The sequence below is a fragment of the Centropristis striata genome, chromosome 16, assembly GCF_030273125.1.
Source record: "Centropristis striata isolate RG_2023a ecotype Rhode Island chromosome 16, C.striata_1.0, whole genome shotgun sequence".
Classification (NCBI taxonomy): Eukaryota; Metazoa; Chordata; class Actinopteri; order Perciformes; family Serranidae; genus Centropristis; species Centropristis striata.
In genome coordinates, this window is record NC_081532.1 from 12,093,237 (window position 1) to 12,108,833 (window position 15,597).

At 38.1% G+C, this 15,597-nt stretch overlaps 1 protein-coding gene across 3 annotated transcripts in view; it reads left to right on the forward strand.

Annotated features, from left to right (window-relative positions):
• Positions 1–15,597, forward strand: part of sfxn5a (sideroflexin 5a) — a 39,606-nt gene that overhangs the window by 19,638 nt on the left and 4,371 nt on the right. The window contains exons 11-15 of one of the 3 annotated variants that reach the window (XR_009395865.1): positions 3,022–3,137; positions 3,316–3,401; positions 8,465–8,582; positions 10,995–11,150; positions 14,824–15,591. Coding sequence is in view for 1 of the 3 variants with exons in the window: in XM_059353296.1 (XP_059209279.1) it covers positions 3,022–3,137; positions 3,316–3,401; positions 8,465–8,582; positions 10,995–11,072 (398 nt within the window). In the remaining 2 variants the exon portion in view is untranslated. Of the gene's footprint in view, positions 1–3,021; positions 3,138–3,315; positions 3,402–8,464; positions 8,583–10,994; positions 11,264–14,823; positions 15,592–15,597 lie in introns of those variants that run through there. The other 2 variants (XR_009395866.1, XM_059353296.1) reach the window with 2 other exon arrangements.

The window sequence follows — 15,597 nt, forward strand, 5'->3', positions numbered from 1 at the left end:
CCGTTTAATGAGCAGCAAGAGAAACAAGCATGAAGTAGATTTAACATCTTGTGTTCGCCTCCACTGCAGTCAAGTTGCAGTTTACATCCATGTCTGATATCCTTTTGGTGAGATTTTGTTCCGAGGATCTGTCACGAATAAAGATTTATTTCTTAAGTCTGTAGACTTTACAGGCAGTGACTTCACTGCTGCACCACAATACTTGCCTCAGTACTTTTTACACATGTTTTGCCTTTTACAATTAGGATATTACAGTGTTTGAGTGTCTGGCCCTACTGCTTATTCAATTACCAAGATGTACTAAATTAAAGAAAATGAGGAACCTAATATAAATCTTCGGATACAGAATAAACACATTCCTATCCCTAATGTTGATAGATACACTGTCAAATGCTGTGTGATCATCACAAATGGCTGTATGAGAGCCAGCCACACTGCTCCTCACGGTCCGTTTCCCTCTCTGCGGGGTTAGAGACGTGTTGTGAGCTCGCTTTGTCAGACATGTGTGGAGCCACAAAGCTGATTTTCATGCCACTCTCCCGCAAACACACACCCAGGGGTATAGACCCGTGTCCCAGAATGCTGCTGGCTCGTAATTAAATTGTTTGCCTGGCCCCCCCCACCCTTCTTACCATGGCGGTTCTTTTAATTAAATCAACAGGTTTCTACAGCGCAGCCTTTGCCTGGTAATTGGCTGCTTGTTAGAACTCTGCTGCTGCAAACAAATTGGATAATTACCCCTAAAGTGGCGTCTATGTCAAGGCCTCATTTACCTGATTTATGTTTGTTCATTGTTGTTGCTGTTGTTGTTTTGGTAGGCCCATATATAAGGTAATTAAAATGGCTAATTGAAGCGAGCGAAAGTAAAGTGCTGTTTGAATTTTCACCCGCTTCATTTTGTTTGCTTACTTAAGGCTAGATTTATTTGTAATAACCTAATCAAGCAGCGGCCTGTCATTCAATTAGATTATGAAGACTTTTAACTGCAGGGAAAGACACGCCAGGGATAATTAATGTGTTGTCTTTTGAAAATATTTATCATTATTTAATTATTATTAATTATTAAGTAATTACGCAAAAAGTTCTTTAATGCATTTCCACGAGTATACCACCAGTTATTAGATGACAATTAGAATGTACATAAATGTAATTATTTCAAATAATCTCAAATTACAGCCACAAATTTCAGCTTTGCGCATTAATTGATTTAATTTTGTAATTACTTTGATGCCTTTATTAATTTAGTCACAAACTGTTTTTTTTTTTAATTTGATCTTTTTGCTGTATTTTTTGTTATTCCCTGCCAAAATCCCACTATCTGTCCCTCTATTAATTGGTCTGGATGAAAAAATCCCTTGTAGGTAAAAAGAGCTATTTGCTCAGTCAATTGAATTCCCCTCACAAAGCGACCTGCGAGCCCTGCAGCCCTTAGTACAGATAACTCTGAACGCTGTTGTCTTAAATTAAAAAGGCTCGCGGCGCCACCACTAAACTCTCTAAAATGAGTTTTTCTTATTCCTATTAGAGTCAAGGAGAAAGGTCCATCTATATTAACATACATTTGTGTTCATTTTGGCTTTCGTGAATAAATCAAAGGGTAACAACACTGCTGTTTGTCGACCTATCAGTCACCTTGGACACGCTGTTCGCTGATGATTTCACTGAAGTCGAAGTCACACACACACACACACACAGACACACACACACACAGTCACACACAGACACACACACTGTCGTGACGTTCAGTTTTGTGGATTATGACACACATGACATGACAGTTATGTACTGCATTTTGGCTTTTTTTTACTGAGTAAAGTGAGGAGAATGAGGTGATAGGTGCACAATTTTGGTATTTTCAGCACAGTAGAAATACGTTTGAACAATTATATATTTATTATATATATATTTATTTATATATATTATATTATATATAATTATGTTAATGATTATATAAACAATCTATAGTGCATGGTCTTAAATGCATTTAGGGTGTGTCCAGCTCCACATTTGCAAATTAAACGGCACACAATCTGAGCACAAAGTAATGGGCAGTGGGTTTTTATTTAGTCTCTTTATTAAGCTTAGGTGTGTTTTGGGTGCTATGTAAATGGTGCATCTGCAAATTGGAGAAGAGGGCAGTGTTCTGCCCCCAGACATGTCCCTATCCTCTCTCCCATCAACAACTCTTTTTGACTGCATATGAGCAAATTCACCAATAACCTATTTAACTAAGGAGGAGGAGCACTGCATGTGTGTTGCAAACAGTGTGGGCGCTTTTTGTGGACCTGCCTTTTTAATCGCATTTTCTGAATAATGAATCTTAAACGGTGTGAAAATACTGTGCCATTGACTTCAGACCAGGTTTTTGTTGGTCATAGCTTTCTGCTGCCTCCAGATAGCAATGCAACACTTATGTGTCTGACTTATTATTATGACCACACTTACAGGCGCAAGTATATGATTGTTTCGCAGCACTGTTTGTCATCTCACACTCTTTATTTTATTTTCGAAAGAAGGCAAGAAAGGACAAGGGCAAAAAGCTGAATGTGCATTCCAATTCCAAACCACATTATTTTCTATTCCATGAAAAGATTTAGTATATTCTAGTATGGTATGCTAACTAGAATATACCAAATATTTTCTTTCTTCTGCATCTGGTTTAATTTTGCAGTATGCAAGCCAGCATGCTTTTTCTAGCTATTCTGACCCACAATCTGTGCAGCATTTATGAGCCAGGGGGTCAAAGTTCAAAGTTGACATGTTATGATGAAGCAGTATGTCCCAATTGTATGCATGCTTCATGCAACAGTACATAATTTATAAGAACAGCTGCTAAAAGTAAGAATAAAATGTATTCCTGAGTCTCTTCCTGCTACTGGAACAGCACTGCTCAGGCTGCCTGGTCTGAAAGCTGGAGGGTGAAAAGACAATCTGCTTATTTGTGAACTAATAAAATATGTCAAATTCCTGGAGGTGAGACACTTGACTTTCATTTCTGAAAATATTCTCACCTCCCTACAGCGAGCGCAAACGTCTGCAACGTGGTGCTCATGAGACACTCTGAGCTGTCGGAAGGCATCAGCGTGCTCGACGACAACGGGAACGTGGTGGGAACGTCAAAAGTGGCTGCCAGGCATGTATGTTGCTTTTTATATGATGGTGTGAATTTGTTATAATTCATAATGTTTCTGAATGCAATAAAAAAGTAAATGATTATGCAATACATTTACCTCTCAACATTATTCAATTTCTTTATTTTTCATCCCTTCCTTCTTTAAATGCCTCTTTGTGTCCTTTTTTTATTTTTTGTGACAGGCACTTTTAGAAACAGCTCTGACCAGAGTGGTCCTGCCTATGCCAATCCTGATGCTCCCTCCCATCATCATGTCTGTACTGGAAAAGTAAGAGACATTTTTTATATTTTATGAATGGGTCAGTTGCCGTAAACTTGTTTTGATTCTACAACCCGGATTGTCAATGTCTTGCTGTGTTAAACGTTAATAAAAACAGAATGTATATTACCATATTAATATATTAACAGAAAACAAGTTAAAAAAAATCAGTCACCTTTGATTTTTTTACTCCTCTACTTCCTCTAACTTTCACTGATTTTTTCCATAATTGGTTAGCTGTTATTTTTTCAATGAATTCATTCTTATTATAGTTTTTTTTCTTGTTTTGGCTGCAATTAATTCAGCTCTCTGAAAGAGCAAATATACATATAAAGAGACAAAGACGGTACAATTTTATTACTCGTACACCCATGATTTCAGTCCCCTTTACTAACCCTAAGCAATGTCATAATAAACCAAATAAACAGCTCTATCTTTTTCAGGTTCCCAATATGTGCTACTTGGGAGCAAAGCACCCTGGGAACATAGGAATAATCCTCAGTCAGATATATATATACAGTACAGACCAAAATTTGGACACACACCTTCTCATTAAATGCGTTTTCTTTATTTTCATGACTATTTACATTGAAGATTCTCACTGAAGGCATCAAAACTATGAATGAACACATATGGAATTATGGACTTAACAAAAAAGTGTGAAATAACTGAAAACATGTCTTGTATTTTAGATTCCTCAAAGTAGCCACCCTTTGCTTACTAGAATATAAGACATGTTTTCAGTTATTTCACACTTTTTTGTTAAGTACATAATTCCACATGTGTTCATTAATAGTTTTGATGAATCTACAATGTAAATAGTCATGAAAATAAAGGAAACACATTGAATGAGAAGGTGTGTCCAAACTTTTGGCTAGTACTGTATATATGTGTGTGTGTGTATATATATATATATATATATATATATATATATGAATACATACATAAATAAGTAATATGTATTTTGTAGGGGAGAAAAGGGGGAAGAGAAATGGAAATTAAAATAAGGGTGGTGATTATATAGGGGGGAATTAAAAGTAATTAAAGTAAAATATGTAACTACCTATAAATAAACAGTTTGTATGGAGAGGTCTGGCATGTCTTAACACCTATATAATTCATTTCAACTGGATTTTTTGCTGATTGTGTTTCTATAGGTGGCGCCCTTTTCTTTGTCTATTCAGACATTGTGACTTCTGCTGGTTTCAAATACTAATGTTGCATCATTTGATGTCTGCAGAAGCATTTTTTTCACAGGAAAAAGAGACCAAACTGATTGACTCAGTGTTTGTATGTTTGTATATCTGTGTTAGAGAGGCATTTTTCTAATTAGAAATGTTAATTAATACTGTAATGAAAGTGGTGAAGGATTTATTGTTCTACTATAATACAAGTTAGATTAATTAAAAATGCAAATTACCCCTTATTAATTTTAATAAAATCCCGTAGTCGGAAACTTAAATACGTTTCAGATAACTTCATCCTCAGAGCTGCAGTCAGCGAACCTTTTCCACCACTGAGATTCGGTGCCGTGTGATATGACTGTAATGATGTCTTAATGATGCAATGTGTTTATACGGACGTCCTGTGATCGATGGCCTCGCTGTTCCTGCGGTGTGTCGAGGAATGCAGCCATCTTTGTAAATCCTTGACAGCACTTGTCCCGACCGCTCCGAGCAGGCGGGCTCAGGCAGCGGGGCCGGCTTCCCAGGTGTGTTTGGGATTCCTGGCAGCTGCATGACTGAACGGAAAGACAGAGAGAGGGAGAGAGAGAGGGAGTGTATGTGGGAGTGAGCTTGGGGCTGTGAGGTGGACTTTGGCTCAGCTATCCTCTATGTCAGCTTACCTTCACTGGCTCTCAATGGAGCGAGAACAAGGGGAAAGAGACGGGTCTCTGGGCGGCCCCTCCATGATGGATTACACTGCTGAGAGCAGATTTAGGGCAATGACAGCAGGTTCTGTTCCTCATGTGCTTTGGTAGATCAAGTGGCTTCAGTAAAATACCCAATAGTTGAAGAAGTACTCAGATCCTTTGCTTCAATAAAAGTAGGGCTGGGCAATATGGAACAAAATTCATATCCCGGTATTTTTAGGCCGAATGATGATAATGATGATATCTTGGTATTTTAAACAAAACATGCAAAGTATTTAGTTTTAACTCAATGCCACAAAAAATCTTCATCATCCTGTTTTATATAAAGATTTTATCAAATTCAAACCCTTCTACCTTTTAAAGCAATTTCATCAGGTTCAGATGCTCTTCATCTGCAATCTGAAATACCTCCAAATTACAGAACCATTGCTTTCTTTTTTTAGGAACTAGCTCTTGCTGGTGTGCAGAGAGGAGCAAACAAATGCTGGTCATAAGTTAAGGATCAGCAGCCGGAAAGATGCGACGTCATCAGCTAACGTTAGCACTAGTTACTCAGTAGTTACTAGTTACTCCCTCAGTAACGCTTGTTACTGAGGGACAATCTAACCTTAGAGTGTATTTTAGTCCAACTCAACACTTAACAAAAGTTTTCTCAACAAACTTTGATTAAGTGAAAACACACTGTGAAAGGGTAAAACACACTTTGGTAGAGATGTGTCAATCATACAATAGCCCCGCCCAACAGCATACCCTGCTTTATTGTCTGTTTTACTCTAAATGAGACCATAATTAACTAAATGAACATCATGCTGTTTTAAAGAAGGCTTGAAACTAATGACTGAGTCCATAAACTCATTGTGAGAATGTACTGAGGGAAGTAGGGTCATCTTCTTATTGACTCAGAAATGGATTTCGTTTTGCAGCCGGTGGAGTCACCCCCTGCTGGCCATTAGAAATAATGCAGGTCAATGGCACTTTGATACAACAATTTTACTGAAAAGTGTATTCAAATGCTTTGTGAGGTGCATTTTCTACATATAAATCATAAAACATGTGCAAAGTTTAAAACAAAATATTTTTTATCCTGTTTTAAATCCTGCATTATTTACATCCATGTTTGATCCCTTAAAGTTTTCTTCTTCCTTACTTTTGCTGATGCATTATGCTGTCCCATAGTGTTTCAACTCTTTAGAGCAGGGAAGTAGCATGAAACCATTAGCAGAAAATGTATATATCTTCCACTCGTGTAAACATTGCTCCATAGCGCTACCAGAGACCACATATTCTACAAGGTAACTTTAATGCACAGAAAAGGGGAAATATGCTGAATTCCTATTTTAAAAGAAGTCATCTCTTGAACAACTACAGAATTTAAACAAAAGCTTCTTCCACTGCTGACAAAGAAACGCCTCTGCCTTTTATTTATTCCGTTGCTTTTTCTTGTTCATCATCACCCCCATCTCCTTCATGAGGTGTTTGTTTAGTGTTGAAGTTGCAAACCTGCTTTACAGTTTAATTGTTTCCATTCACATACTTCTGTATACACAGTACAGCAGGTTTTGCAAGACTGCAAACTAAGTGAGTGAAAGCACCATATTTAATACTGCTTTACTTCCATCACATTTATTTGAGTCTTTCATGCAAACATAATCACAGTTTAGCAACTAAAAAAAAACACTTTTGTTTATATTTTTAGTCACTGTTTCATGTAGAAATTACTACTACAACTGCTACTGTTCTTAAAATTTTAGAAATGTAGGTCTGTTAAAGTCGTTCAGTGTTTGACACAACACAAGTCAGCAGATATTCTATTAATTGGCCTTCTCGTGGCGACAGGGAGGCTCAGTCACGTTGTCAGAGGTTCATGTAAACACTTAAACCTGGCCAAGACCTCAACCAGAACAGGGCTACTAGCCAGGTGCAAACAGAGCCACTATTGTCATTCAGTTAGAATAATAGCAAGTTTTTCACTTGATTTGAGCGTTTTCAAACTTGTGCCCAAACCTTCCCTTGTCACTCTCATACCTCACAACTTTTCTCCCATTGACTTCCTCTTTGTAACCCAGTTGTAAGATGTGTATCTGCACGTTTGCGTGTGTGTGTGTGTGTGTGTGTAGCCTAATTAAACCATGGCAGCCATATGTGTTAATGAGCTCCCTCATTAGGCAGTAGCTCTCCTCGTTATGGGGAGAGGCGTCGCTCGTGGAGGAGAGATGGAGCGGCTCTTTCTCAAGCTCCTGCTGAGTTCACTGTCCCGCACACTGAAGAGGGGATTATCCTACGGAGGGCAGAGGGGAGGGAGGAGGAATATGGGCTGAGACGAGAAAATATATTTCTGGAGATAGATCTTTAAAACGTCCTTAAAATGTTTTTCTCAAAACATCTTGGAGAAAATAATTGATGTATTTGATGGTGATAGTTTTTTTTTAAACTGTTAAATAACTCCTTTCCCTTACAAATGTATTTTAAGTTAAAGGTTTAATGTGTAACTTATCTGCATTAAAATTAAAAAACACAATATATTGTTGTCATATATTGTTGTGTACTTAAATCATGTTTCCTACAATTTTAATACTGATTTTTGTCATTTGGTTGCCGTCACTGCTGTCTTATCACCCTTGTGCATGCCTCAGCATTGTGGTTGTCTGTCAGAAGCTGGCATAAATTGACTTTTTGTCAAGTTTAAGACACATTTTTGCGGTAGACTTTTTGTATCTTGCTCGTTCTTTAACCGGATGAAGGATTTTAGTTGTCAGATGTCTGCATCTTAAGTTTTTAGAGAAACAAACTGAGCAAACGTTAGCAGAACCTCAGCTTGCAGCCCCTCTGGGAGGTACCCCACAGGTTTTTTAATGTGAAACTGCTTCATTCACTGTTTGTACTGGTTTGTTCTGGAGAGAAAAAACCTCTGTTGGTAATTTGGCTCCTAGTAAAAACCTCCTGAACAATGAACACTGAAGGAATCGCACCGGGAAAAGCTGACTGCAATGACAATTATGGTGGTAAAGACAAGAAGTCCCATAATCCCTCACTTCTTTACCGTGTCCTCATGCTCCGTCTTTTGTTATTGTTTTGATTTTGATTGATTCAATTCTACTGCCTTTTCTCTAATTTGTAACAAGCGCTACAACACCTATGTGTTTATTCACTCTAAGGTGAATGAAATGATGGTGTTTCTCTACCTCCTGTGTCCCACCAGGCTCCCTCTCCTGCAGAGACGGCCGAGGCTCGTCCTACCCGTCCATAGCCTGGTCTGCCTCGCTGCCTTCGGCCTGGCTCTTCCTCTCGCCATCAGTCTCTTCCCACAGATGTCTGAGGTATACCATCCCCCAAAAAACCTTCGTTCTCTACTAAGGAATATGTCTTTCCTCTAAGATACAATAGAAACATGTAACAGTGCATTAAAGTGGGCTTTCTAACACTGCTTTCTGTTGTTGAAGTTTAATTGTTTTTCATTTGAGAGAGGTGTCAGACAACTGTTAATGTAAAAGCTTTCATTAACTGTTACATAGGACTTACCAGTTTTGTTTGAAAATGTTATTTATATCAATGGGATCACAAACATTTAAAGCAACTTTAAGGAACGTTCATTTTTTGTTGTTGATTTTGGCGGCACCTGTGGACAAAAGTGGTAGTGCTTCCATGAGCAACACTGACACATAATAAAAAACAGAATGCAATGATTAGCAAATCCTTTGCAACCTGCAATTCAAGAAAAAATATATATTTATTGTTTAAACTGGGAAACGTGTCTTGTGTACACACATATAAACTCACTTCACACCTCACATAAAATAGACATATCGTTAGCCTCATAGCATATTTGCCTAAGTCATATTTGAACGTTTTTGGAAAACAGGAAAAAACATAATATTTAGTAAGCACATTGGTATTTTTTATTGATATTGTAACAGTAAGTTCAAACAGAAGTGTGAACAAGTTTGCATAAAAAATTAGACACAACATCGATTTCATAACAGAGAAAAGTGACTTAGGCAGAATGTGCCTTGACTTAGGCAATTTTTTCTCTTATGACATACCTGTCTAGGAGGCAGAGGGCTGATTCATGATTAGTCTTACAGTTTGACTACTGCAATAGCCTACTCTATGGTTCATCATTCAAAACACTCAAGAAACTACAGTTTATCCAAAACTCTGCTGCTCGTCTTCTCACCCACTCTCGTATCCGTGACCACATCACTCCTGTCCTCCATAACCTCCACTGGCTGCCAATCCCACAGCGAATCCACTTCAAAGTCCTCACCATTACTTTCAAAGCCCTCCATAACCAGGCTACCCCCTACCTGTCTGAGCTCCACTGGCACACTCCATCCCGCTCTCTCTGGTCTGTTGACGCCAATCTCTGATTTCATGTTTCTCCCATGATCCATCACTTTCCTTTTTACCTTTTTTTTGTTCTTCGTCTGTTATTTTCTTTCCCTCTTTGCTGATCCTAGCTCAGTATCAGCCACAACCACAAAATATAATGTAAAACAAAAATTGTTTAAAAAAAAAAATTCTTCTAACTGGCTAACATACTACTCACTGCTAAATGTAAACAAAGGCTCTTCTGGTCTGCTGTAAATTGTTATATGTGATGGGAATCAGACCTGGGGACGGGCTTTAGGAAGAACTATATAGAATATCTTCTCACTGATGGTCTTGTTTTCTTATGCAGGTCTTATAGAGGTGTCAGTATTAAACTGAGACTCGTAAAAACTCCAGTAAATACTAGAATCGTAACTGATAGTGATACAAAGAGCTCATTGTGTTTTCCTTTTGTCTTCCTCGCTGTGTTAAATATCTGCTCTGCTTATGTCAGCCATGACTCGGTCTCAATGACTGATGTTGATGACCGGAGTCTCCTGACCTCTTTATAGTTCCCCATTGAGCTTTACAGGGGCTCTCTCCTAATGAGGCGTAGCCCTCTGAGACTTAACCCGCTCTGTTATGATCTGCCCGGAGTCTATTGCCTTCATTCAGCGATGCCATTCAGGCTCGCAGGCTGATATCTAACTTTAGCCTCACTATGTGTCATTCTACTCATTAAGTGGCTACGCCGTGGTTTGATTTTCACTCCGTCTCTCTCTCTTTGTCTCATCTCTGCCAAATGACTTGCTGACACAAGCCAACCAGCTCTGGCTTTAAAATGTTTAGGATTTAATTACCACTGGAAATAGCTCAGACAGCCATATGGCAAAAAACTTCAGACATATGTGCCGCCAACAGTCCTGTGAAAAGCTGCCTCCCGTTCCAGCGAGGGGCCTGTTTTTCTCGCACAAGTCCTTTTTGCACTTTCGCGAAGATAGCAGATGAAAAAAAAAAGAACTCCCCAAAAAGCAACATGAATGCCGTGCTCCCCTGGACCCCCTGCCTACTCAATTTGTCCCACTTCCCCATTTCACACCTACCAAGATGTCTGATTAGGATTCAGCCTCCAACTCCAACAGCCATCTGTCTCTGGTTCAAATATTAGGAGATGCAAGCCTCAAATTAGACTTTAATCTGCCAAATTGGCTCTTTTTGCACATTAGCAGTAAATACTGAACATTTAAAGCCTTTTAGAATTATTAAGTTACAAATGAAACTGTTTCATATCCTTAGCGGCTCGTGTAGATGATCATGATGCATCTGCAGGATACAATATGTAAACATTTTATATCCGACAGCTTGTGACGAGTATTTCTGTTTGCACTGTTGACCTTTTTGTTCTGCTTTGATTCCCACAGATCAGCGTGAATCAGCTCGAGCCGGAGATCGCCATGGCAACAGATTGTAAGACGGTGACATACAATAAAGGCCTGTGAGTGATTTCTGCTGCCGGACACGTGGAGACGGAGCCCGCCGCTCATCGTGGTTCAAACTGGGAGTGTCGCGATATCCTGGTATTGATGATAACTGTGAAATTTAAATAATGAATTGACATCATGTTAATGATACACATATGATGATATTGTCTCATTCTTTTAAGGGGTTTTACCCTGTAGATTCCTTTTTTTTTTAATATTTTTTAATTCTGCCACTTAAATAATGTTTACATGCCGTGTTTTTTTTTGTTTTTTTTTAGCACCTCACCGATATGATTTGATAATTATTTTTCCACTTTGACTCACTAGATCAACATTTTGAACCCAAAAGAAAAAAACAAAACCATAAAATCTGATATTAAAATTTTTTTTTTAAACTGTCAAAACCCAATCATGCAATGAAGAATTTTAAATGTGAACACAGTACACACATGAGGATAACATCTACTTTTTTACTTTTATACTAAATATATTTGACCTTATCTCTGGTTTTACCTGGCCGATCATCATCAAACAAAAACTGGCATCAAGTTTCAAGCCAGGACTTTAGAGGGAAGTAGACGGCAGGGCTCAAAGCGTTCTTTTCACGTCGTGACGTCATGAGGAAGTAATGCGTCGGCGCTTTCATGAACTCCAGAGAGTTAAGTTTGTCAATTCATCTTGGTGCCTTTTCACTCTGCAGCCAAGTGTAATCGTTCTTTTTGGTCAGTTATGGTTACAATCTTTGTAACCTCCCTCACTTGTATTTAAGTGTAATTAATTTGCCAAAGAAGAGACAAAAATTGCAACAAAGGTAAAGAAAAATTTGTCAGGTTTTTACGCGAAATTCTCTATAAATATCACGATAATGTTGTTATCCTGAATTCTTTTGGCCACGATAAGCGCAACTGCCCTAGTAATTCCCCTAATTATGCTGCCAGAGAATGAATTATGGTGAGCTTGGCTTTTTCATCCAATGAGCAGTTAGTTTACAGAGATATGTTGTATAAATTGTTGAATAAGCGTTAAAACATGAAGACCAATTATGATATAGTAAAAGATACATATCGACACTTCAGGAAGTATTATCACTTTCATAACACTTACCAAAGAAATGTCTATCAAACCAGTGTGCTGTCTTTCAGGCAGAGAGGTCTGGTTAGCTAAGTTAGCGAACTTATTAGCTTGCCTTCTTTCTTTTTTTCTTGTGAACAGGCAGTTAAATCAAAGTTAACTTTAACCAACATGGTGAGGAAAAGGTGGATTATTATAGAAGCAGAATGTGTTTTAATGATTGTAGTTTGAATTGTACAAGTAAATACTGTGAATGATTTAGGGTGAAAGTTTTCTATTTTTTTTATTTTTAAAAAATAGTTTTAAGAAGGGGTACACAACCTTCTCTTGCAACCCCTTAAAAGTAGTCAACATCCAACCAAACAACCCAATATCATAGGTTGCATGTCTACAAGAGGCCTGAAGGGGTCAATCATAAGCATTAAAAAGCACTGATTGAATGGATGATGAAATTTAGCTGAAATGAAATGTAACTAGCCAAGAATTAAATTAATTTTAAACACCATCAGTACTGAAGAGAGATACTCCTGTATTACTCCAATACAAGTGAAAGTTGCTGAGTCAAATTTATACTTAAGTAAAAGTACTGGAGTAATTGCTTTAAAAATACTGAAATATTCAAAAGTACATTTCATTTTTGTAATGTCAATTAATTCATGAGAGTGTATATAGAGAACCTATTGACTGAAACAATGTACTGAATGGATTTGCTTGTAGTATTACATGCTGCAGAGCCACATTGCCTATTTAATACTAGATTTTAGTACCAATCCCTACACAGTGTATGAGATTCTTTATTTAGCAAAAATAACCTAAACTCCCCCAATTTCAGAACTGCAAAGTAATTAGGATTTTGGAACCTTTATAGAAATGTAGTTTAAACTCAAAACTGAAAAAAAAATCAATATCTACTTTTAAATCATCTAATTACAATATGTTTTGTTACGAAAACATCATTATTAAGTAATTTAACAACTTAGCAATTTTTCCTTTGGCTCCCTCTAACCTGGAATCAGTCAATCACTAATATACTAAATGAATGTAAGATTTACTCTTTTTAAGCTACATTTCTGTAATCAAACTAATTGAATACTGTTTATACAAGCATACAAAATGCTGCTTTGTGTATGTATTTGCACTTGATTTTTTACAAATTTCCTGTCTTCAAGTAATGTCTTTTGTCACGATGTGTGTGATGAGTGTGTTTGAGAAGGAACACAACATGCTGAGCTGCAGCGTAATATACATACAGGATCGGTGGAGGCTGGCAAGTTGTTTCACACAACCCGCTGAGAGAAAAACACAATTCATCAGACATACTTTGGATTTCTGTCATCAGATATCTGCATCATATTTAGTTCTTCCTAGTGAAGTTCTCTTTGAGTTTTACAATGGATGCTTCGTAGGACTATATTTTAATAATTTAGCTTTTAACTTTGAATAATAGTCCATAGCGAGTTCAGCTTTATTACCAACAAAAACAAAACATTTTTTTAGCCTTTTTAAATATATGGATATCTCAATTGTTGCTTCTGTTATAGTGTATGAACAAAATGTCAATTATATCTAATTTTATATTTTGGGGGAAAAAAGAACATTTTTATGTGATCAGCACATTTTAGTTTAATTTCAAGTGTCAGAATTGTATGCAAATATCTCAAATTAGGTAATTTAAGTGATTTCAATCACAATCCATGGTCAGCAGAATCCAACTGTTTCGTCAGTGATTTAGAAAATTATTCAAAATGACAGTCTTTGTTTTGCAGTAATGAGGTTGTAATTTGTAATTCAGTGTGCTGCTCGACTGAAACTGATGCAATGTGACAACTGTGACTTCGCTGCATGATTTATCACTCAACATGCAATTTTATAACCAACAATAAAGCATGTGTAATATGTGGGATAATATCTGAGAATACAGAAGGCTCCTTTCATGTCACAGAAAACAACTAATCAGGTTATAATGATTAAATCAGTCGAGTTCTGCGACGCCTTGGCAGCAGTAGCGGGGATGTGTCGCCTCCTTCCCCCACTTCGCAGCACTCTGCCCCTCCGGAGGGACTCTTGTTTTTCACGATGGATTCCTGCTCTCACCCTCAGCTTCTCCTCTCTGCTGACTCAAGCGACAGGAGACGCGGCGTTTAGGGAGACGGTCGTGATTTTTCCCCTTAATTGTTTTCCTAACAGACAAATGAGAGGTGTGGCCCTCGTTAATCATGCTGACCTTTTGCCTAAGAGAGATGTGATTGGCCGTAAGCGCACCTGCTTGTCAAGAAGATAGTGCTGCTAGTGAGTGTCAGCTACTGTGCTGCTTAAAATACACCTTTTCATGGTGTTTATTTGGACAATAAGGAATCTCCTTTACCGTGTATTTGCACCTGCAGTGAGTATAGGATATCCTGGCTCTCAAAACAAGGCATGTGGCCCCTTTTGCAAGTGCAGCTGTTTGTAAAAAAAAAAAAAAAAAAAAGTGAGACTACTGCAGTGTATTTCACTTCCCCGCCTCCCCCCGCTCCTCTCCGTCTCTCTGTTTCTTAGCTTACAAAACAAAACATCAAGGTCAGACGTCAGGGCTCATCTCTAAAGCCTCGGGGTCATTAGGAGGAGATTCCTTCCGTTTCTTTTGACAGGTGATTACTGAGGCCTTTTGGTGAAAGGGCTGCCGCACAATAGTCACTACTTTCCCCCTTTTTTTCAGAGCTTGCACCCACTGGATGGGAATTATTTCAGAGGAAATACCAGCCGATAGGTAACACACCTGACACCTGTGCGGCTGTCCTGCAACATTCCTCACACCTCAGTCTCCATCAGTGGTTCCCAACCTAAGAGAGGGGTGTCATGAAACCACTAAACCGTGCAATTTTCTCCTTATTCTTGTAGGAAGGGATATTTTTGCTCTTTCTTAAATCATACAACAATCTGAACATGTAAAATCATTCTTTGCTTGAACCGCTTCATGTGTCCTGGCGGCCCAAGCATCTGCAGGTTTTCATTCCAATCAAACACTGCAGCAGCCTGTTTCACACTGATTTGCACATGTACCTTCAATCACAAAGGAAGGACCAATGAGTGAAACCTGCAGCTGTAAAGGCTGGTTGGTATGAAAACCTGCAGACTCTGCAGCCTGGTTGACATGATGTATAAAGTCTAAAGATCTGAGTTGCACAAAAACATTACATTTCACGTGAGAGAAATAGTTTTTTTTATTTTTATTTCTAAAACATCTTTTTGTAATTACATGTTCTGCTTGAAAAGTATGTGTTTTTTTAATATATGTTTTATACTACACACGGTACTTAATGAAATCTGCAACAAATGGAGATGTCATCCCGCACTGACAAATGTGGCGTGGCAGAAGAAGCACAAAGCTGTGAACTCGACCCGAACACCCGAGGTCTCTGCAGCTTCTCGTCTGTCCCAGAGTCATGCACAGCTGGTCGTGAATCGCCTTTCTGTGCAGAATCTTCATTAG